The sequence below is a fragment of the Gossypium hirsutum genome, chromosome A06, assembly GCF_007990345.1.
Source record: "Gossypium hirsutum isolate 1008001.06 chromosome A06, Gossypium_hirsutum_v2.1, whole genome shotgun sequence".
NCBI classification, from domain to species: domain Eukaryota; kingdom Viridiplantae; phylum Streptophyta; class Magnoliopsida; order Malvales; family Malvaceae; genus Gossypium; species Gossypium hirsutum.
The window spans coordinates 123988565-124012544 of record NC_053429.1 but is presented as its reverse complement, the minus strand read 5'-3'; the positions used below and the strand labels follow the sequence as shown (position 1 = coordinate 124012544).

The following is a 23980-nucleotide window of genomic DNA, read 5'->3' as shown; positions in this document are numbered from 1 at the left end:
TTGATTCGATCTAATTTTAAATATATATATATATATATTTTCGGTACGATGACATATTATTAGTACTTCAACCGAATAAGGAATATAGGTCTAATAAAAAAATAGAAATATCATCATTATTTTCAGTGCCATCTTAATATATAGTTAACGTCAACTTGTTTTCTTATTCTAACATCATCACTTTTTCTTTTTCACTTTTCACTTAAAAAAATAATAGCAAAATCAAACATGGTTATCTGAATCTGACTAAACTGGTTGGTCGGATGAAAAATCAATCGGGGTATTAATATGAAAAGTCAGTTAAATTGACTTTTTAATATATAATTTTTTATATTTTATTCAATTAAACTGTTTGGATTAATCGAATTCTGACTTATTTAATTATCGATCTAAATAAATATCATGCAAATCAGCTATAAAAACAATTTCAATTTTGTTTACACATTGAGTATATCTTATTTGAATTCTTTTAATAATATAGAATAAATTTGAGAATCCTAAAACTCATACAATTTTATGGGTCCTAATCGTGTTTAAAATAACATATTTTTATATAAATTTTGATATGTTATTAATATTTCCTACATAAGTTTGAACATAGTTATATATTGTTGAGGATTGACCCGTATAAATAACGAGATAATAAAAGTGAAGAAGAATGAACATAAATATTTTACGTGGAAAACCTTCAAAGAGGGAAAAACTATGGGTAAATGAGGCTTCGACTTTTCAATAAATGAGTATAATATAGAGAAAATAAACTTAAATATACCAAATATAAATACCCAAACTCCGAAAACAAAACTCTAACTTGGGAACAAATTTCTCTTTATAGTTACCATGAAAACTATCATCAAAACTCATATGTGACTACATTTTCACAAAATATGGATACAATGACCCCTTTAAATAAGCTTATATTAAAGTTCTAATCGCACTAGAATATCCCTAGAATAATCAAAGTTTGACTGGGAGAAGAAGTCCTGCTTGGAATCTAAAACGTGGCTACATTAGGTGAGATATCATCGTGACGTCACATATATATCTCCTCATCGTGACATCGCATGTCTGTTTCTGATAAGTGCGTGCAAAACATCCAATAAATGCGAGGTACACCCCACAAATATGTATATCATATTCATATTATTATTTTATTATATTATGTTTTAATTATTTCTTTCATTTCGTGTAGGTATAGTTAAGTAGGGTACACCTAATATGAAAATAAATATCTATACTAATTAAATAATTTTAGCATTATTTATAACATTAATTATTTAGTCCAAATATTAGTTAGCTGTTCATATAAGGACAGCAGCCCTAATCAATTGTTGCAAGTGGTTTTGAGAATAAAGACAGACAAGCCGACCACTAATGTATAGATATTTATTAGGAGTTAGGAATTAGAAAATGGGGCAATGAATTGAAAGTATTTAGAGTTTATAGCAAGAATTAAAACATATTTGAGAAAGAAAATGAGATAAAATTTGGTAATAACTTACCATGAAACTGAATTTTCATTTTCTTAAATGATAAAAATTAAAAATAGAATAAATTTTGAGTGTCAAATGGTAAAATTAGAGATAGAGGTGAAGTAAAAAAAATTGGTGTTAGGATCAAAATAAAATTATAAAATTTTGAGAGGGTTAAAATTAAAAATTTTATTTTAAAAAGGTTTAAATTGAATGGTTGATAATTGAGTGAGACTTAAACTACTCATGTTTCATTTTAACTAGGGACCAAGATAATTGAGGCTTTGCCATGATAAGGGAAAAGAAATTGTAATGGAATTGTTAGACTATAATGATCACCACAGTTTGATATTGTGTAAATTGTGCAAACAAAAACTTAAAGATCACCAAGGTTTGTTTACGCAATTCAATTTTCCTATGTTCGTGGAGCTTAGCTCAGTGAGTAATTCCACTATCTATAATCCACAGTACAAGTAAATCACACTCTATCGCTCTTCAAGTATAGATATCTCACATTTGTACCTAAATACTAAAATCCTCGCCTCCAAATCCTCCCCTAAGAACTTGGGCAATAAACACTCAACAATGTTTACGATATTAGTTTGTAGTCCTTCACAAAACAGTTCCTCAAATGAAAAGATTAGAATGCACTCATAGCTGTCATACAAAACCTATACAAACTTTAAGACATATATTAAGTCCGCCATACTAACATAGAATCTAAGTGAATACAAAGTTCATTGAAAATAGTTATTACATTAATAATAATTAAAGCACAATCAACTGAAGATATGCTCTCCAAAATCAGCAACAATTAATCTTAATCAAATCTCCACATTCTAATGACTTATTTGATTCTCACGAATCTAACCTGATCTTCAAACTCTAAGGATTGGTTTTCATAGATGGACCAAAGTATTTTTAATAACACAACACATTAACATGTCCAAATATTTTCTTCATTAAATTGTCAAACCAAATAAGAGAAGTATTAAACCACTTCAATGGCAGTTTGCAGTTAGCACTATCAGTGATACTCAGCAATTCTCAGCTTACTTTGCCTCGATAGAAACCATAAACAATAGTAATACAAACACATTGCACATAAATAAATATTTATAAACAATAAATAAATCACTATGAACAAATGCACAAATGTCATGTATGCAAAGTAACCTAAAAAAGAGAGAGACAAATTGACAGTAACTGCAATGTTAGAATAATTCAAAAACAAACTAGAGATGCATAAACTTAATCAAATCAATGAAAGTTTCATCCTAACTTTGCCATCATCAAATCAACTTGACGGCAAACACCGATAAACCAAGAAGAAACTTTCAAAAGCCCCAAAAGACTCACTACATCAATAATGCATAAAAGATCAAGTCTTAAAAGTAAAAATAAAATCACCTCTACTTTCAAGGAAAATAGAGTGGACAAAACAAATCCCCAAAAAAAATGAGGACCAAATAAAACCATGAAACAATGGACAGCATAAAGTCATGAGACCATTAATAAAACCACGATAATGGTGAATTGAAATTAAAATAAAAATAAAATTACGAAAAAATTTATTGGAGAAAAGATATATATATACATATATTTTTTTATTTTCTTTCTTTTTTTTATCATTTTCTCTTCAATTTTTCATCTTATTTATTTTCTTTTCATCTAATCAAATAAAAAGTTAATTTTTTTTTTCAAATACAAAATTTATTTCAACAAATTTGTGACACATCTAATGGATTTATGAACTTTGGTATGAATAATGAATAGAAGTTGAGTCATAAGAATGAAACAAAGAATTGAAGAAAGGTCAATTTATGGGCAAACGAAGGATGTGTGGAAACATGTGATTTGCAAAGTGAAACATGTGATTTTGAATCCAATCCACACAATGAGTGGTTGCCAATGATAAAGCCCAAATATCAATATCTAACTTTGAAAAAAACAATATCATATTCGTTGAATTTCAGTTTAAAATTTTTACACGTATCTTTTAATTATATTAATGCCCGACATAGTATCATGAGTATTGTACTAGTTATCTATATTTATTTATTAGAAATTTCATCACTATGAGATTATATATTTAGAGCACAAGAGTATGTTTAAACAATAGATTGAGTCTTAGTTTAATTGACATGGGTATTGTTGCTAATATAAGATGATGTGGGTTCGAGTGCGCTGAAACGTATTATCCTCCTATTTATGGGTTAAGAAACTATAATTAATTTTAAACATTATGTCAAAATGAACAAATATAATCAAAATTTATAATACGAATATTTTATATTTTTTTAAACTTCTTTTAATTCCTATATAATAAAACTTAAACACTCAAATTTGTGAATAATTATTAAAAAAATGAAATGAATGCTGTTGGCCAATAATTAGAAGTATTTTAAATGATTGATGTAAAAGTTCCTTAAATGTTTTCTCAAAATGTCAGATTTTCACATCATTTCAAATTTGAACAAAATTACATCTCCAGGTTGCAAAATTTCATGCTGACCCTTGCTTAATGTTGCTTGTAACAAATTTTGGTTAAAATTTGATGTTAGTATTTTTACTTTGATAAAATTTGAGATTTAGTCCTTATATTTAACAAGTTAAAATTAAGTCTTTTTATTTTTATTTTTTGAAAATCTCAATCCAATCATTAAAACCGTAAGCATTTTTCTGTCAAATTTGTCAATCTAGCATATTAATTAGGTCGTTGTTATATGATGTAGCATATAATTAATGAAAAAAGAACATGTTAAGTTGATAAATTTTAATGAAAACTACCAACAACAATAATGATTTAATTGAGATTTTTAAATTGAAAAAATAAAATGATTAAAATTTTAACTTTTAAAGTACAAGGAATAAATCTCAAATTGTATAAGGACTAACAACATATTTTAACCAAAAATTCAATTTAGTGTCAATTGAGCCTTCGCTCAGTGGGCATGGTTGCTATTGTAGCAACTAGGAGAATTGAGTTCCAACGTGTTTAAGTGCATCTTTCCTCCAATTTAAAGGTTGTAAAGGGATTATAAGTAGAAGTAAACATTGTATAAAAACCAAAAATTTTAGTGAAAATTTTAAATCTTATCAACGAAATCGAAATAGGTAAAAATGATACATACTAAATCTTTGGTGATTGTACCTGACGGGTCTCTCTATTATAAAGGCCAGATTAAATTACTTTTTCTACTATTAATTTAGTCCTTATAGGATTAAAAGGAATCAAATAAGGCTAAAATTCACTAGATTTAACATTTATTGTTTAAAAAACCGGCATTGACTATTTAACATAGGTATATTTTGAAAGCTTTTATATGATTTTGCTGATGAAATCTTTTGTTTGGAGTTAATCTCTAAATGAAAATTAATCATTTTTACACCTTTTTTTGAACAGTATATGTTAGCTCTGCTTCAATTTAACTTATTTAATTTTTTTAATAGTACATGAATTAAATCGATTTCACAAGTACTCTCACCCTAAATCTTTATACTATTAAGAAAAAGATATCGTATTAAACAAACATGACCGATTTTAACCAACAAATGTTAGGTATAGTAATACTGCACGAGATATTTTTAAAAAGAAAACTCAAATTTAAACTAAAAAATGACATTATTAAGAAAGATAATTACAAACCTGAAGGTAATTCTCAGAGACAGGTACTAAAGTTTTCATTTCCTACTTCCAAATACATTTTTCTAATACGCCTAACATCAAATACTTTAGGTCCGTTGCCCTTCAGACGAATTAATTATCACCTCATGTACTTCTTTCGTTTTCTTTGAACCAACTATGACCAGATGCACGTAGAATCCATAATTTTATATAATAAAAAATAATTAAATAAAAAATATTATACAATAAAAAATGTTTTTTTAAATTAATATATAACCGTGTACTTATATTATTTTCAAATAAATGTATTTATTTGTACAATTTTTTCCATTAATTTAACAATAAATTAATATTTTTAAAATTAAAATTAAATATAATCGAAAATTAATAATTTATCCGAAAATATAAATTGCTAAAACATTTCATATAAATTATAAATTTAGAACAAGTCATGAAAATTTACAATAAATACAGCAGAGGACAGATGAATGTCAAAGACAATTGGAAGACCTAAATTATGGTGTAATGGTGACATGTCAATGGAGAGCCACGTCTCCCCTTCAAGTGGCACATGCTTTTCCCATATTATTTTCCCATCAATCAAACACCCCAAAGTCAAATAAAAACACACCCCCCCACAACCATAAAGCTTTTTAACTTCAATTTTTCCTTCTTTTTCTCTTTTCACAGGAACTGCATCCATCTCATCTCATCTCATCCAATTCCTTCAATCAAAATCCAAACCTTTTCCATCAATTTCCCTACTTATGAAACAAACTGTTTGAAAAAGAAAAAAGAAAAAAGAAAGATGAGCCCTTTCCTTTGCTTTGTTTTACAAGCATGGAATCCTAGCTCTTGTCAAGTTTCCTCCATGGAAACTTCTCGTTTTCTCAGAGACTATGCTGTTTGGGAAATCAATGCTTTTCTTTGGATTTCTCTTATAACTATTACTTATTTTCTTTCTTATAAGCTTTTTAAGTTGTTTAAGTTATGGAATCAAGCTTGCAAAATCCCAGGTCCTCCTTCTCCTTCCTTTTATGGTCATTTCACTAGTCTCTCCAAACAAAATCTCACAGGTAATAAAAAAACTCCTTTTTTTTATGTGAATGATGAATCTGTGAGTTTTTGGAATCTGGGTTGTTCGTGGATTTACCAAATCTCACTATTTTTGACTTTTCAACCATATAGTCTTTCTATAAAGATTTACATAAATTTTCAATTGCAAATGATCAGGGGTTGAATTTTAAAATCTGGGTTTTGATTTTACTAATCAAATATGGAATCCGTTGTTTTTTTTTTCAGAGGTATTGTCAGATTCACACGAGGAATATGGTTCAATTGTGAAGTTATGGTTGAGTCCTAAACAGCTTTTGGTTTCAATAAAAGAACCAGAAATTATTAAAGAGATGTTGTTGAAAGCTAAGGATAAATTGCCATTAACTGGAAAGGCTTTCAATTTGGCCTTTGGAAGATCCACCCTCTTTGCTTCATCTTTTGATAAGGTACTTAAATTATAAGTTCTTTTACCTGTTATGGTTGTTGTTGAACTTGTGAAGAAGATGGTCACTGCTTATCCAAGTCAGTAACACAATTGTTATTCTTTTAAGGATAGGGGTGTAATCGAGCTGAGCCGATCTCAATCCGTATGAACCCTGCTCGAAATTTGGGGCCCAAATTTGAGTTTGAGTCTTCATGATTGGTTCTAAAATGTGAAATTTGGTTTCTATATGGAAAAACCGAATTCTAACCGGATTTTTAAAACATGAACTGGTTCTAACACCTCTAGTCATTCTCTTTTAGGTATTGTCACAGACACCCAAGTCTCAAGAAGATAATTTTCCTCATGTGCTATGCAAGACCTGTTCTATGTTTTGTTTGCTCTTCAAATTGTTCCAACGAAATGGTTATTTAATAGCAATCATATATAAGAATGTGTTCATACTCGATATATGTGTACTTTGATGGCATGATCGAATGACCTTCTGATAATCTATGGATTCTTTTTCCTCTTTAGGTGGAAAGTAGAAGAGAGTCTTTGGCATCTGAATTGAATGTAAGGTTGCTTGATAGAGCAAATTTAATCCCGACCAAGGCTGTCGATCATATCATGGCTGAATTACACCAGAACATGACCGAAGGAAGTATCAATTGTAAAATGACTTCTCAGCATATGGCCTTCACTTTGCTTGGTGCTACAATATTTGGTGACACATTCTTGTCTTGGTCGAAGTCTACTATTTACGAGGAGCTCTTGATGATGGTTGCTAAAGATGCTTGCTTTTGGGCTTCGTATAGTGTCATTCCCTTTTGGAAACAAGGATTTTGGAGGTATCGACGATTATGTACAGAGTTGAAATGGCTAACTCAAGACCTTTTTCAACAGTGCAGTAAATACAGGCAGTACCATCACGTGGAACCAAGCGCAAACCTTGGAATGGAGGCCGGCATCTTTTTGCAAGATAACATTTCCCTGCAAGAGATTAATGGCCGTCTTAATGTAAGAGATGAATCTTGTTGCACTATTATGAGCTTGCTGTTTCATGGATGCTTAACAACCGGAGGTTTGATTAATAATATGTTGATGAGGCTTGTTACACATCCGGAAATACAGCATAAGGTAAGCATTCTCTATTCCGGTTTCTGTGTTTTCCAGTTATCGTTAACTCCGGTATTCTTAGGACTTACTAAAAACTTAAAAGACCCTTCATCAATATATATATATGCACATTCGAGTTTGAAGTTGAAGGTCCCAGGTTGCAGTTGATTTATGTCTTTGGAATTGAACTTCTGCAGATATACTCAGAGATAATCATGGCAAAGAAAGGTTTGGAGGACAAAGCTCAACCTGTTGTAGAGAAGATGCCTTTATTGTTGGCAACTATCTATGAGTCTGCTCGTGTTATGCCAGCCGGACCTTTGCTACAGAGGTGTTCTCTGAAACACGGTAAGTAGTTTTTTGAGTCATTAAACGAGAACTACATTGAATATCGACATGGAATTTATAACAGATACATTTAGTACTTCTATGGTCACTGATACGAATATTATCCTTCTGTGTTTTGAAGATTTGAGGCTTAAGTCTGGTGTAATTGTGCCGGCTGGAGCAATACTTGTCGTACCTATGCAGTTGGTGCAGACCGATGATTCTAGTTGGGGAAATGATGCTGGCAAATTTAATCCATATCGTTTTCTGTCTAAGACAGAAAAGACATCCGCTTCAGAAAACATGGATGCGTCCATTGCAGGTTTCACTCTACTTTTTCCAAAATGTCTGTCTATTAGGTCGGATTTGTTTATGCTTTGTATTGCTTGCTTATTTGGCACAAAGCTATATGTTAATACACTGGAATGACTTCTTCTTGTCCATGTAGCTTACTGGAGATAAAACCGTACATTTTTCCGATAAATACTCGTGTGTTATGATCATGTCGGTTCTTTTGGATTTAGTTTGCGTTCAGTGTCACGGGATACTAATATATGATTAACTATCTAATTGCTTTTCTTTGCTTTAGGACATGCTGAAGAACATAAAGATCAAAGGAAATGTACTTTTGTTTTGAAAGATCCGAATAAGAATCCGACTTTTCTTCCCTTCGGTTCTGGTGCTCGTGCTTGCGTTTGCCAGAAATTTGTCATTCAAGGAGTTGCAACGTTGTTTGCTTCCTTGCTCGAACAATACGAGGTTTGTCCTACGAATAACTTACCTATAATTTGTCCTCTAAATACACGGAAAAACATAAATCCAAGTACCATAGCTACTAGGTGTTTGCTGCACCGAGAGTGGACTAATGATTGTTCTGTTGAATCAATATAACAGGTGAGGCTTCGTTCAGGATCAAAGACAGACTCAAAACCGTCGACAAACTACTCAATGTCTCAAGATTTTCTGAGTTCCGAGCTAGTTTTCGCAAGAAGGAATAACTGAAAAGTCATAACAAACATACATACTGTCATCCTTAAACCCTTAGTTTGCTCTTGTTTTCCGGTTTTCGTTTTTTCGTCATACAGCTTTTTGATGGAGAAAGACATCCTGATTCTCACCCTCTTTTTCCTCCGAAAATCATCGGAGAAGCTCATTCATTGCTTCTTACCTATGGATAATCTCACATGGGGCATATTTCAAATCTCATGTAATCCTCCATGGTTTTAAAAGTGTCTTAAAAAGTGCAGTATTTGTTTTTGAAGCACTTTGAGACACTATTTGCAGTGAAAAAAAAAAAACTATACTTTTTGTCTTTCCCCATCTTCTGAACTTTTTTAATCATTCTCTCTTTGTTTTTTTCCTCCTTAATGGAGTTTGTGTTGTATTGAATCATATACAATATGTATTCACTGAATCTTGTAATAATAATTTCTGAACTTGTTATGGTCTATGAAATAAATCCAACTTTTTGCATATGATCATGTTAATGATACCTTAATCTAATTTTATATGTTTTCCAGACTATTGGTAAGTTATCGATTTGATCAGTTCATCTAGTTTAATTATATAAATTATTAAAAAAACTCTTAATTTTTAATTCGGTTGAGATTGGTTCTCAAATCAATTGGGCAATTGTCTCTCTTTAAATTATTGTTTAATTAAATCTATCCGATCAACTTATTCAGTTCCAACAATCATATGCTATAAATATTATATTTAGAATTCTTTCATAGTGATAAAGGGGGTTTTGCTTTGCTTACAAATTAAGGAAAAGTTGGATTAATTGCTTCAAAATGGTTCTTAAATTTGAAAAATTTATAATTGAATCTTTAAAATATTAAAATTATATCAATCAAATTTTTCAATTAGCTTCGAATTTGATATTGTACATATTTAAAACATATAGATCAAATTGTAAACACGTGCATTTATGAACAAATCATAAAAATAGTTTCATTAAAATTTAAGAAAACTATTTTTTTCTTAATATGTTAGATCTAAATTGTCAATATAGTAAGTATATATTTTCAATTTAATTTATATGTTTAAAGATGCTTAACATAAAATTTGAGGTTGCATTTTATGTCAAAGCTAATGGCTAAGTTGACGGAAGGATTTAACTGATACAATATTAATCTTATGATAATTAATTAGAATGTTTTAAAATTTAAAGATTAATTTAAAATTCAAGTCATAGTTAGAGGACTTTTGTGAAATTAACCTTAAAAGTTGTATTTCAACTTAACCTTCAATATTCTTTGCTTAGCTCAAGTTAAATGGCGAAAGTAGAAAAACCTTTAATTTGATTCAAAATCATGATAGAAAATTCTTCAGATTCATCCTGAAAATTTTCTATATAAACCCAAATGCGAAATCCCAGTTTCGCAATCTCTTTTTTATTCTCCATACCAATCTCAATTCTCTTCTTCAACAATTTCTTAGCGGAATCAACCCTCAGCTCTGAACCAATGGCAACCACCGCCGCCAATTTGGGTGGATTTCGCCCGTCCGGCGGATCCCAAAACAGCGGGGAGCTCGAAAACCTCGCTCGCTTCGCCGTCGATGAGCACAACAAGAAAGAGAAGCGAATGGTTGAGTTTGTGAGGGTGGTGAAAGCAACGGAGCAAGTTGTGGCGGGGACGCTTCACCATTTGACTGTGGAAGCCATTGATGGTGGAAAAAAGAAGGTTTATGAAGCCAAAGTGTGGGTCAAGCCATGGATGAACGTGAAGGAATTGCAGGAGTTTAAACATGCCGATGATTCCCCTTCTTTTACGACTTCGGACCTTGGTATCAAGAAAGGTTTGTTCATAACTCAAATCTTCTTTGATTGCTGATATTAAACTTAGATAAATTATTGGGTGAAAATAGATGGGCATGGCCATGGATTGCAAGGTGTGCGAATACATGACCCTGTAGTTGAAGATGCTGCAAATCATGCTCTCAAAGCCATTCAGCAGAGATCAAATTCCCTTGTGCCGTATGAACTCAAAGAAATCCTTCATGCCAATGCTGAGGTATGGTGTGTCATCCTATTTAATAATATTATTGAAGTGAATTGGTTTTGACATGAAAGTGGAAATACACAGGTGCTGGAAGATTTGACCAAACTTGAAATGGTTCTGAAGGTTAAGAGAGGAGACAAGGAAGAGAAGTTGACGGTGGAAGTACACCATTTGAGCCATGGAACTTTCCATCTCAACCGCATTGAGCCACATCACTCTTGAACCCATTTGGATGCAAATATGTGTTGGTTTGGCAATGGATTCTTGGAAGATTATATCTTTTTATACTTGAAAAAAATTAAAGAGTGGAAATTCCTAATGTTATCCAAAATATTATGAACTTGTATCACTTTTCTTTTAATGAAAAAAGTTATTGGCTTTCTTTTATTGTTATCAAATTCTCTCGTAGTTTAAAAAGTAAGAAGATTTAAATAAAATTATAGATTCAGAAAATAGATTCGAATAAAAAATAAAATTTATTTTTTAAATCGGCCGGTTCTTGAGAAATATCTTTTTAGGTTGGTCTGAATTTGTTTATTTTTTTTTTGTAATTATTTATTGTTACTGTTTGCTGTTGTTTTACTACTATTTTACTATTATATTATTATTTTTGTTTAAATATTATTTAACTCTTATTTTATTATAATTTTTTTATTATTATTAAATTGTAACTATGTTTGTATTATTTAAATATAAATTTTTTAATGTATTAAAATTTTAAATTTATTTTTATATAAAAAATATAAAAAAATTTAATGCACGTAAATTAAGCTCGAATTTAATTTTTTTATTTGAATCAAATTTAAATAAAATTTTAAATTCAATTTTCGAGTCAAAGTTAAAAAACGAAACTAAAATTTTACATTAATCCGAACCAATCCAGAATTTCTTTTTGTCATGAGTAGTTAAAGTTAGGACAAAGAACCAAAGAAAAAAAAATAGCTACAGTGTGAGAATCAATTAAACCAAAGGAAAAAAAAATAGCTACCGTGTGAGAATCAATTATTCATTTAAGCCTTCTCCATTTTCATCTTCCACAGCAATCTCAATTCTCTTCTTCATCAATCTCTCTGCGGAATTAACCCTCAGCTTATAACCAATGACCACCACCACCGCAGTCACTTGGGGCGGAGGTTCGGCAATCAACGTGGAGCTCGAAAACGTCGCTCGCTTTGCTATCGATGAGCACACAACAATAGAGAGAACGGTACGGTTGTGTTTGTGAGGGTAGATCAAGCAGCCGAGGCCATGGCCATGGCCATGGCCCTGGTTGGCAATGTATTCCAGCGCACGATCCTGTTGTTGAATAAGCTGCAACTCATGCTCTGAAGACCATTCAGCAGAGATCAAATTCCCTTGTGCTTTATCAACTTAAAGAAATCGTTCATGCCAATGCCGAGGTATGCTGTAAACGGGTAGGTTTTATTTTCTTATTGCTTTATTGGAATTGAATCCGAGTTTATATGTAATTTCGATTTCATTTGAATCTCAGGCTTAGGTGGTGGAAGATTACGCGAGAATCGAATTGGTTCTCATAGTGAAGAGAGGAGAGGAGGAAGAGAAATTGAAGGTGGAGGTACACCATAAGAGGCAAAGAATTTTCCATCTTAATTGCATGGAGCCACATCTCTCTAGAAGCTAATGTTACTATATAATAGTCTATGTTATTTAAGAGTTGTGTGTGAGTGTTGAATATTAATATCTGTAATGCATTTGAAAGATTTTCGGGGATTACGTACTCAGGTAGGCACTGAATATGGGTGTATAATTAAAGAAAATAAGGATCAAGGACAACATAGTTACATATAGTAAGCTGTTAAATTGTTAACAATATGTATACATATTGTATTATAATTCACATGCATGGAAAGAAAGATGCAATTCATCCATGCATCTATGATCTATCACAAGCTCAAAAGCTTCAAAGACTACCCAGTTTTAGTTCCGGCAATGGGGAGGGATCCGAATCGCTCCTTTTTGCAACATGGGCAGGCAAACATGTTCTTCCCATTGCTTAACTTGGTTAATGAAATTGAAGAAATGGACAGGACTAATGCATTTGACAATCATGAAACTAAAGTTAATGAGCTAAATCGAAATGGAAAGAGCAATAAGATCATAGTTACACTACGGAACCGCAAATTTCTCGTGGCATAACAAGTAGGTTTGTGGACTAGTGTCTTTCGGCTGTGAGAATCTACCATTTTAAAGTTATGTTAGCAAATGCTATAACAGAAAGCGAACCGTGACAGATAAATAAAGATATAGAGAAGAGAAATCCATTTGAGCCCTTGAGAGACCTCATGGGATATACTTCCATACTCCAATGAGGTCATCCTGACTATTTTCGGGTTTTCCTACTGGGTTGCTAATCTGATCTCAACCGCTACTTTTTCTAGGAGTCCAGTTTCGAGCTACTCACCCTTCCTCATCATAATCTTCTTCATCCTCGTCTAACCTTCCACCAAGCCGAGCAAGTTGAAGAGGATTGATAGCTATCTTGTCCATATCCGAAAGAGACCAGCCTGGGTATTCTTCATGTTTGGCCTCTGTTGTAGGCTCTGCTGTAGAAGGCTGAGCTGCTGCAGCTGGCGCTGCTGGTGCCGCAGCGCCACTAGCAACACCGACTGGGGGTGCAGGTGCAGCAACTTTAGCAGCAGTTGCTGAGGCTTTTGTATCCACATTCTCATCTACCTCGGCATTCAGATCAAAATTCCGAACAGCTTGATTGGCATCTTCAGCAGCTGTGTTCTCTTTCACCGGTTCCTTCAACTCGGAACCATCATCTATCACCATTCCTGAGGTTGAATGACTTTTGTTGTTTTGCTGAAGAGTTGAGCAGGGTTCTGGTTCTATTTCACGATGAGCATCTCTTTCCACATTTCGAGCTCCTCTTCCACGACCCCTGCCTCGTCCCCGGCCTCTCCCTCTGCCACTGGTGCCTGCATGACCCATATCATGCTGCGTTGAATACAAGTGAGGGAAGGTGTTAGTGAAAGTACTTAAATTCACAGACATAAATGGCATGCTCCAGATAATGACATTATACTACATGTGGTATAACACGCACTGCATCAGACAAACCCAGTAATTCTTATATGAAAGTAAGCCATCTTACCATTCTGCTTCTCTTTGATTCTTCATCACTGTCATTGACCTCATCTCCAGTAGCTTTCCTGGCAGAATGATACGAAAAAATATCACCAAATAAGAGACCTTTTTTACAACTCGAGAAGTGAGAAACAAGGAAAAAGCCAGGGTTTCACTAACCTTCTCCGCGAAATAGTTCGATCATCAGTACCAGCAGCAGCAGCAGTAGCATCAGAATGGCCATGACCATAGTCAGGAACCCGACTAACAATGTCCCTCAGAAAATCGAATACGTTGTAGCTCTGTACACAATGCTTTCTGCAGTTTATTTAAAACTTTTGTTAGAACAATGCACAATACACTGAAAATACGTAACACTAAGGGTAACAAAGAATGAGATCCAGAGACACATAATAAGAAACTGTACTGATTACAAGGCTTGTTAATCCAAAAATGTAGCATGATCGAGGAAGGATGAAAAAATATATTATTTTTAACCTCATAGCAGATTTATGATACTTCCAGACCCGAAAGGAGGAAATCCGGACCAAGTCCAACATAAATGAAATGAAATCGACAAAAGTTGTGGGAAAACTTGTATTTAAAGCATTTAAGGTGAAACTCCAAAAGTGTTTAAGGCATTTTGTATTTGTTTTGTTCCTATCTATATCGCTAATACATGTAGACTAATCAAGAAATGTGAAACAAAGCATTCAAAGAACGTTTATGCACAATAAATGCAGAAAAGAACATCAAACCCTAAAGTAGGCCACAGATATTGCACGGTACAAAAAGAAAACACTAATTATTCACTTACAAATGCAATGAATTCATGGTCTTTGCTCCCCTCTGAAGAGTAATCTCATACGTATGATCACAAAGGTCTTGTAGAAACAATTCCAATGCTTTTGCTGCAAAGTAACAGAAAGAAGCGTGATCAAGTAATATACATGCATAAAAGAATTATTTCGGCAAATTGTGAAAAGTTATAGCTGCTCACAAACTAAAACGGGCACCGCTAATGCAATCTTCCCGACATCTTCATCTGCTTGCATAATCTTTTTAATGCGAGCCTGAAAAAACAAAAACATTTGAAAGTTTCAGCACCTTATCACATGCATAATTTTTTGAGATAAAAAACGGCTTGAAAGATGCAACGATACGTCGAATTGTGGAACCATAAAACTGTGCATCTTAAGTATAAGCAATCAAATTTATATACTAATATCGGGTTATCCTAATATAAAACAGCAGCACCATGACAAGTAAGAAACCCGACAAGGTTTGTTAAATATAGAGTATATCAAGACAAGAAGATGGGATCTTTGACGCATCAATGTTGTTATCAAATGAGACATCGTGTGACACATGTCATTGTAAGTTGCTGATTTAATACCATCAACTGATCAACATAATGCAAGTTCCAAGTGCCACATGCCAACTCCGGTGTGAGTAGTAGAATGCTGCGAATCTATGTTACTCAAACTTATGTGCAAGTGTCGGATGTGGATACTGTTCGACATAGGTATGTTCAATTTCTTCGAGGTTTCTTTTCTTTTTCCCCATTTCTAACATTGTTGGAAGGTCATATTCTCATACCCATGTCCGGGTATGGGTACTTCAATAAAAGCCAAGAGTCAGAATAACACAAATGCTAAGGATGTCAACACTAAACTAGAACATGAGGACTGAAAAGAAACTAAAGTTCTACAAGTAAGCAAGATATTCAGCAGCCTAAGAATTATCAAATAATAATTGGGAAATTTAACCTCCATAGTTCCATAAAAATCGATCAATTCCGAAGAAACAATAAAAAAAATTTATTAAACCAACCTGGGTTTTCATAGAACAAGGAAAAAACACAAATCAAACAACACCGTCCATGAAAAATCCATATAGTTAAAACAATTATGAACTAATATCCAATAACCCTAAATATTGAACACACAATCAACTATTCTATCGTAAACTAATGATGACCTAGATCGTATAAATCGGAATCGCAACAAGAAAAGGCAATCACAACATCAAAAACTTTAATAATAATAAAAAAGACCCAGATTTCATTTTCCATCGAATCAATCAAAAATCGAATACCCAAATCAAATTAACATCGTATTAAAAAAAAGGAAATTAAACAAATTCAGTGAAAAATAAAAGGAAAAAAAAAAGAAGAAAGAACTTACAGCTGGGAAACGGGTATCGAGCTTCTTCCTCATGATTTGGGTGTCAGATTTGGAACATTAAATTATTAAAATATTAAAAATAAAAAGGGAAAAAAGACAATCGAAATATATATATTTAAAAAAAACAAGTTCAGAAAAAAAATTCGATGTTGTTCTAATAATTTCAAATTATGAAAAAAAATTTAAAAAAATAAAAATCTAACCAAAAGAAAAAACCATTTCAGATCCAAGACTGTTTTTTTTTCTTTTTCTTTTTAGTTCTAAAAAAACCAAAAACATGAACAGAGAAGTCTTTTGTTTCAAAACCGAACACAGGTTCAAGTTTGACAAAAAGAAAATTCCAAAGAAAAAAAAAATAAAGTCAAGTGGATATTGGTTGATAAATTGACAGGTTGGTTAATTTATTTGTTTAAACAGTCGACTTTATTAGTTGATTTAAAGAAGAGAAATGGTTTCGCGACACGTGTGATTACTTTATTTGGCTGTTTTTAATGTTTCATAACTGACAACGATATTTACAGATATTTTTTTTTGCTTATTTATTTATTTATTTTGGATTTTATATAAGATCTTACCTTAGTTATTACACATATATGATTGATGTTTAGAAGATAAATATGAAATGTTATTATCATTTATTTTATTTAAAAATTTAGGTTTATTTATTAACAACGATAAATTCTTTTTATTAAACTTATTGATACCACGTTTTAAAATAAAAAAACTCGCTTAATATTTATATAAAAAATGACATTATAATGTAATTGGATTTAACCGTGTTTAATTTTTAAAAAATTCAAATAAACATTTAAATTAAAATGAAGTATTTAAATTAACTAATGATATTATAAAAGTTTAAATATTAAATTATATTAAAATTAAATTATATATAATAGAATAGACAAAAATAAAAAATTGAAAAATATTTTTCACTATTTTTTATATTATTTAATTAATATTTTTTTTCTTATTTTTGTTAAGTCATGAACAAAGTTTGATGTAAACACATAAATTCATAGATCCATATCTTGATCAGAAAAGAATCAATAGAAAAAGAAAGATTTAGAATTGATCAATAATTTGTTTTTTCAAAACATACGAAAAGGAACAGAAGCTAAAACATAAATCATATATTAATTGAGTCTTCTTAGAGATTTGCTTAAGATTAAGAAAGAGAAATCTTATGTAAATACCACGGAATAAGGTTTGATCTTACTCATAGGATTCCATAAATATTCTCATTCCAAATAAAAGAAAGTTTGAAACAATTGAGTTTTTTTAGAGATTAGATGTAGTTACTAATTCATGAACTGACTTATACAGAATGTGTTGGGGATCGACCTGATTAAGCAACGAACAAGTAAAAATAGCAGAAGAAATTGAGAAATTAAACACATAAATTTAACGTGAAAAAACCCTTCCAAAGAGGATAAAAAACCACAGGCAAAGATAATTTTACTATAATGACAAAAGAACGAACAGTACAAAAGATAGAGATAAAAACTAAACCTTGAAAACTCGAAAACAAATAACCCTCAAAACGTAAACACAAAACTCTCTAAAAGTGTTATGAGTTTTAATTTCTAATAGGTGTATTTTCTAAGGTTGTAAAAGAGCCTATTTATAGGCTAAATTAATAGGTCAAATAATTGTAACACCTCAAACCCAGCCTAGATGTTATGGCCTAATCCGAGAGTGTTGCGAAGAAGGGTTTTGAAACTGTTTTTATTTTGATAAAAACCTTATAAAGTTACTTGTTATAAAATGTCCAAAATTTACAAAACATATTCATTTACTTGTTTACTATCGAAACCGTCGTTTTCGTAAATCGTTTCAACAACAATGCAGGATAGAAAGCAATCAAAACCAAAACCAACAGTTAAAACCATACAGTCTAGAGAGTCCAAAAAAAAACTACAAACTCTCAAATAAATCTAGAATTTTAAAAATACCGAAACTCAAAGGCAGTTTTATCCAATGGTCACAGCGGAGCCTCCATCACACTGACCCGCCTAAGTCCGAGGGTTACCTGTACAGAACAGACAAATAGATGTGAGTTGTCATAAACTCAATGTGTAACCTAACAAAGATAGTCATGGAACATACATAGAATCACATGTACAGACAGATACAGATTTGGACCTAAGTCCTTAACAGATAAAGATATCAGAATCAGATAAACAGAACAGATATACAAAATCCTACCCCCATCCTCTACACACCATATCTGACTATCCCATCATACTATGTGGGGTTAAAAACACCTACCTATCCCTACACACCATATAGTGTTGATGTGACACATAACAGAATAATATGCAATCAAGCTGCCAGAATATAGGCGAAAGGTCGCTGTACAGATCACTTCCTCCACATATACAAATCCTACCCCAAACACAGATACAAATTATAGAATTAACAGAATTATCATGCTTATCATGCTCGTATACAGATAACATATATACTCAAATAGAACAGTTAGAAATACATATTAGTTTTCTACACAGATTAGACTATCAGACTATCAAATCACATGAAAAAGGGTTTGGTTAGCCCTTACCGACCCTACAGTAGACCCACAGTCAATCGGAACGACCTGTGCGACCTTAAGAAAAATTTTCAGAATTTTGGGCCCACATAAACTTATGAGCCCATATATCCAACCTGGCCTAGCCCATGTGACCCACATGGCCACACATTCGCCATCACACAACTGTGTCTCGCGTACGACCACACCTATGACAATCACACGGTTGTGTCTCGCAAATGGCCTGACATATGCCAGTGTGGCGTTGACAGTGCCTTTTTTCGGCTTTCGCCGAACCTTAATTTTTCTTGTTTAAGCTTGATTCATTTTCGAAGCAATCGCACATTCGAAGTGAACAAAACCTACAATTGTCAAACAAAATGTCCCCAATTAACCTTAATTCACAAATCCAAACGAGATATTTTTCGAGCACAATGCAAAACCACAACGGAAAAATTGCACTAAAACGATTTAGAACTTACCTTCGACAATGTTAGCCTCCAGACTTCACTACTCAACCAAAAGGTTTCGAATTTCTTGGGCAACATCTAGTGAAATGACAAAACAAAATCAGTTCAAAAACACCAGCAAAAATTAAAGCATTAGACAACACCTCCCTTAACCCACATGAAATCTTACCTACGAACTACAGGAAGGAACCAACAATTTGCAGAAATGGAATAAGACCGGAATTGGAAAAGAAAAAAATGTTAACAGTGGAGCAAGAAGAAAACATCAGAAGGAAAGAGGAAAAGAAAATTAAAAATTAAAAATAACCATTTGATTATTTTGACAAAAATTATCCTATAATCTTTCTAACTTCCCACTACTCCACTATCCAACTACTTCAGTATCCCAATTCCACCGTACCTCTAACAGACAACCGGAAAAAAAAATTATCATCCACACTCATGTAAGGATTTGAACATAAGACCTCCAACAAGCTAACTCCTTACCACTCGAACCAGTAGGCTCATTCTGATGTGAGTTTACAAACAAGATTACACACACCCAAAATACTTAACCACTGAAGCAGATACATATTCGTGCCAAATTCTACAAAAGTAGACTTAAATTATTGAAGGCGTTACAACTCTATCCCCTAAAAAAAATTTAGGCCTTGAAATTTACCTGATCCAAACAGATGAGGATACTGTTGACGCATCAAGTCCTCAGGTTCCCACGTGGCTTCCTCAGTGCCGTGATTCCACCACAGAACATTTACCAATGGATTGGACTTCTTCCTCAGAACCTTAATATCTCGATCCAAAATTTGAACCGAATCCTCCTTAAACGTCAAATCTGGTCTAACCTCGATCTCCTCAACAAAGATAACGCGAGATAGATCAGACTGATACTGCCTCAACATCGAGACGTGAAACACATTATGAATACGATCCAATTCTGGAGGTAGCTTTAACTGATAAGCGATAGATCCCACACACTTCAGAATCCGATACGACTCAATGAACCAAGAGCTCAATTTGCCCTTACGACCGAATCTCAGAACTTTCTTTCATGAAGATACTTTAAGGAATACGAAGTCACCCACAGAGTAGTCGATATCCCTCATTTTCAGCTTCGCATAAGACTTTTGTCTATCAAAAGTCACCTTCAAATGATCCCGAATCAGTCTAACCTTATCTTCAATCTCAGAAACCAACTCAAGACCCAAAACTCATTGCTCACCCAACTCAGTCCAACATAGTGGAGTACGACACTTAAGACCATACAGAGCCTCGTAAGGTGCCATCTAGATGCTAGATTGGAAACTATTGTTGTTGGCGAACTCAGCTAACGATAGAAAATTCTCCCAACTACCTTGAAAATCAATCACACAGCTCTGAAGCATATCCTCCAATCTCTAAATCACCCTCTCAGATTGACCATTAGATTGAGGATAGAATGCAGTACTAAAGTCCAATCTCGAACCTAGAGCTTTGTGAAATTTCTTCTAGAATTGAGAAGTAAAGCTAGGATCCCTATCAGAGATTATTAAAATCGGTATCTCATACAATCTTACAATCTCGAAGATGTAGAGCTTCGCTAACTTTTGCAGAGAATAGCTCGTCTGGACTAGAATAAAATGGGCAGACTTGGTCAACCGATCCACGATGACCTAAACAGAATCATTCTTAATGGGTGTCAAAGGCAACACACTAATAAAGTCCTTCGTCACTTGTTCTCATAATCACAAGAGAACCTTAACAGGTTGTAGCAAACCCAAAGGCAACTGTTGCTCAACCTTAACATGCTGGCACGTTAGACAACAAGCAACAAGATTCGTTACCTCACGTTTCAATCCCAGCCACTAGTACAACTCATAAAGATCACGATACACTTTATTACCATCGGAATGTATAACATAAGGCCTACTATGAGCTTCCCTCAGAATTGACTGTCTTAGATTAGAATCATTCGGTCCACAAACCCATCCTTAAAAATACAGAACCCTATCCTTGTTCAGTCTAAAATTAGAAGTACTGTAACTCTTACCCTGACGAAGCCGTAGAACCAAAGACTCATCCCTTAGCTGTTTTTTCCCGAATCTGCCCAATTCAAGTCGACTTAACCTGTAACTCGGCTAACAGATCCCCATCATCGAATAAACTAAGACAATCGAATATCACTCTCAAATCAGTTATTGCTCTATGACTGAGAGTATCAGCCACTACATTGGGCTTACTAGGATGATACTCTATCGTACATTCATAGTATTTGAGCAGCTCAATCCATCGACACTGTCTGAGATTCAACTCCTTTTGAGTAAGAATGTACTTGAGGATCTTGTAATTGGTGTAGATGATACACTTCTCACCATATAGATAGTACCACCAGATCTTTAACGCAAACACCATAACAGCTAATTCGAGATCATGCATCGGATAATTCCCCTCGTGCGACTTAAGTTGTTAGGACACATAAGCCACAACCTTACCATCTACATTAATATACATCCCAAACTGACGTACGACACATCACTATACACCACAAACTCCTTGCCAAATTCAGGTTGTATTAGAATATGAGCCTGAGTCAGAACAGATTTAAGCTTCTCGAAACTTGATTGCTGCGCATCAGTCCAGACGAAAGGAACATTCTTGCGTAGAAGATTAGATAGATGAGCTACAATCAGTGAAAACCCCTCAATAAACCTCCGATAATAACCCGCAAGTCCTAAAAAACTGTAGATCTCAGATACGTTCTTAAGCTGTTTCCAATCAATCATAATCCCAATCTTCCTAAGACAAAATCGAATCCCCTCAGCAAAAACCACGTTCCCTAGAAAAGTTGCCTCTCGCAACCAGAGCTCACACTTGTTCAACTTAGCATAGAGCTATTTCTCTCAGAGTATTTAAAGCACTACTCTAAGATGCTCATCATACTCATCCTCCGTATTAGAGTACACTAGAATATCATCGATGAAGTCTTGATAAAGTGATCCAGATACGGTTGAAAGGCTTGGTTCATCAGATTCATGAATGCTGTCAGAGCATTCGTCAAACCAAAGGGCATAACTAGGAACTCGTAGATCCTATAACGAGTCTTAAATATCGTTTTGTGAATATCAGCTTCCTTAACCTTAAGCTGATGTTACCCAAAATGAAGATATATTTTTAAGAATATTGAAGCCTCACGAAATTGAACAAACAGGTCGTCGATCCTCGGAAGCGGGTACTTATTCTTCACAGTCAGTTTATTTAACTGTCGGTAGTCGATGCACATCCTTATGGTACCATCTTTTTTCTTTCAAACAGAGTTGGTGGCCCCCACGGAGACACACTAGGATGAATGAAACCACGATATTGAAGTTGAGCCTTAAGCTCTATAAGCTCTTTTGGTGCCATACGTTAAGGAGCAATGGACACCAGAGCTGTACCCAGTAGAAGCTCAATACCAAACTTAACTTTCCGATTTAGAGGTAAACCTGGTAACTTCTCAGGAAAAATGTTTAGAAATTTTCTCATTGTTCTAATATCCCTGACAGAAGCCAAATACGTTTCACACCCTTTCTGAACCAATTTCTTGGCCATTAAAGTGGAGATCACATTAGACAGGTAATCTCAACGCTCACCAATCACAACTACCTCATTATTATCCTTGGTCCTCAGAACAACCATCTTATTCGTGCAATCCAAACTAACTTGGTGCTTAACTAACCAGTCCATACCAAAAATTAAGTCAGACACCCTAAACGGTACCTTCATCAAATTTACCGAAAACACAATCCATTGTACTTCTAATGGAATATTCCTATAAAGTCTATTTACTCGAATAGATTACCCCAACGGATTCAGTGCAGTGATCTCACCTGAAGTACACTCAACAGAAATCCCTAAGTTTTCGAAAACAGTACTAGCTACATAGGAGTGTGTAGAATATATGTCTATTAAAGCAGTATATAGAGTATCAAAAATTAAAAACGTATTCGTGATCATATCAGGGGCGTTTCTGTCCTCTCGATGTTGAACAGCATAAACCAATGCAGGCTACTTCACCTCAGTTGGTTAGCACATCTACTCGGTGCTCTTTGTCCTCGGTCCATACCATTACCACCCTTAAGTAGCTACTGTACTGCCCTTTGAGGCTGAACAAAACTTGGTTCTGCAGCTTGCATTTGATCAATATGATGTGGACATTCTTTAATCCGATGCTCTAATGACCTATATTACAAACAAGCCCCCAATCTCCTTTAACACTCTCCCGGATAGCGCCTACTACAATCACAACAAGGCTAAATCCCAGTAGCGGCAATAGGAACTCCCACTCTAACAGGCCTATCAGGTCTGGCCCGTTTCTTGGGCCTCTGAACAAAACTAGAGAGCTTCAAATCCCTCTTATTCTTGCCTCTCTCTCGGTTTCTGTTCTGGCGCTCCATGCGCTTAACCTCTTTGGTGATCTTCCCCTTATCTACCAAAACAGTAAACTCTTTCTCCCTTTGTGGAACAATCAATACCCTCAGACTATCTCTCAAGTCGTCCTCGAAACAGGCACATTTCTCATACTCGGATGCTACCATGCCTCGAGTGTAGAGGCTCAATCGAAAAAATTCGGCCTCATACTCAACCACAGGTTTATCACCTTACGTGAGATTCATAAATTCATGCCTATGAGTATCAACATAGCTCGTGTCCACATATTTTCCCTA

General features: G+C 33.6%; 4 protein-coding genes across 4 annotated transcripts; 2 read left to right on the top strand and 2 right to left on the bottom strand.

Moving 5' to 3' along the window:
• Positions 1-5598: 5598 nt before the first annotated feature.
• LOC107928110 (11-oxo-beta-amyrin 30-oxidase) lies at positions 5599-9496 on the top strand. Its single transcript, XM_016859285.2, has 7 exons — positions 5599-6176; positions 6403-6602; positions 7115-7717; positions 7894-8044; positions 8166-8345; positions 8613-8782; positions 8918-9496. Exons 1-7 carry the CDS (start codon positions 5672-5674, stop codon positions 9023-9025), a joined length of 1917 nt encoding a protein of 638 aa, XP_016714774.2. The 5' UTR covers positions 5599-5671; the 3' UTR covers positions 9026-9496.
• A 782-nt stretch (positions 9497-10278) lies between these two features.
• LOC107928032 (cysteine proteinase inhibitor 6) lies at positions 10279-11409 on the top strand. The gene is made up of 3 exons (XM_016859187.2): positions 10279-10825; positions 10895-11040; positions 11113-11409. Exons 1-3 carry the CDS (start codon positions 10390-10392, stop codon positions 11248-11250), a joined length of 720 nt encoding a protein of 239 aa, XP_016714676.1. The 5' UTR covers positions 10279-10389; the 3' UTR covers positions 11251-11409.
• Positions 11410-13127: 1718 nt separating this feature from the next.
• LOC107928025 (dr1-associated corepressor homolog) lies at positions 13128-16673 on the bottom strand. Its single transcript, XM_041116183.1, has 6 exons — positions 16305-16673; positions 15119-15191; positions 14936-15029; positions 14299-14436; positions 14147-14204; positions 13128-13989 (listed from the first exon to the last, which is right to left on the bottom strand). The coding sequence occupies exons 1-6, from the start codon at positions 16335-16337 to the stop codon at positions 13447-13449; spliced, it is 939 nt and encodes a 312-aa protein (XP_040972117.1). The 5' UTR covers positions 16338-16673; the 3' UTR covers positions 13128-13446.
• Positions 16674-18285: 1612 nt separating this feature from the next.
• On the bottom strand, positions 18286-22865 carry LOC107928054 (uncharacterized). The gene is made up of 11 exons (XM_016859210.1): positions 22701-22865; positions 22199-22366; positions 21800-22042; positions 21405-21671; positions 21035-21085; positions 20855-20950; positions 20360-20443; positions 20057-20251; positions 19314-19379; positions 18421-18453; positions 18286-18333 (listed from the first exon to the last, which is right to left on the bottom strand). The coding sequence occupies exons 1-11, from the start codon at positions 22863-22865 to the stop codon at positions 18286-18288; spliced, it is 1416 nt and encodes a 471-aa protein (XP_016714699.1).
• Between the last annotated feature and the right edge of the window lie 1115 nt (positions 22866-23980).

Excerpts from the sequence above, each read along its gene's own strand:
- LOC107928054 (XM_016859210.1), bottom strand. The coding sequence starts at position 22,865 with ATGGCCAAGAAATTGGTTCAGAAAGGGTGTGAAACGTATTTGGCTTCT. Across the intron at positions 22,367-22,700 it reads TTCTACTGGGTACAGCTCTG|GATCTACGAGTTCCTAGTTA; the intron begins GTGTCCATTGCT and ends GACTCGTTATAG. Across the intron at positions 20,252-20,359 it reads GTGACTTCGTATTCCTTAAA|TTAAAGCTACCTCCAGAATT; the intron begins GTATCTTCATGA and ends ATCGCTTATCAG.
- LOC107928032 (XM_016859187.2), top strand. The coding sequence starts at position 10,390 with ATGCGAAATCCCAGTTTCGCAATCTCTTTTTTATTCTCCATACCAATC. Across the intron at positions 10,826-10,894 it reads GGACCTTGGTATCAAGAAAG|ATGGGCATGGCCATGGATTG; the intron begins GTTTGTTCATAA and ends GGGTGAAAATAG. Across the intron at positions 11,041-11,112 it reads TCCTTCATGCCAATGCTGAG|GTGCTGGAAGATTTGACCAA; the intron begins GTATGGTGTGTC and ends GGAAATACACAG.
- LOC107928025 (XM_041116183.1), bottom strand. The coding sequence starts at position 16,337 with ATGAGGAAGAAGCTCGATACCCGTTTCCCAGCT. Across the intron at positions 14,437-14,935 it reads ACCATGAATTCATTGCATTT|AAAGCATTGTGTACAGAGCT; the intron begins GTAAGTGAATAA and ends AATAAACTGCAG. Across the intron at positions 13,990-14,146 it reads AATCAAAGAGAAGCAGAATG|CATGATATGGGTCATGCAGG; the intron begins GTAAGATGGCTT and ends TATTCAACGCAG.
- LOC107928110 (XM_016859285.2), top strand. The coding sequence starts at position 5,672 with ATGCTTTTCCCATATTATTTTCCCATCAATCAAACACCCCAAAGTCAA. Across the intron at positions 6,603-7,114 it reads TTGCTTCATCTTTTGATAAG|GTGGAAAGTAGAAGAGAGTC; the intron begins GTACTTAAATTA and ends TTTCCTCTTTAG. Across the intron at positions 8,045-8,165 it reads GAGGTGTTCTCTGAAACACG|ATTTGAGGCTTAAGTCTGGT; the intron begins GTAAGTAGTTTT and ends TGTGTTTTGAAG.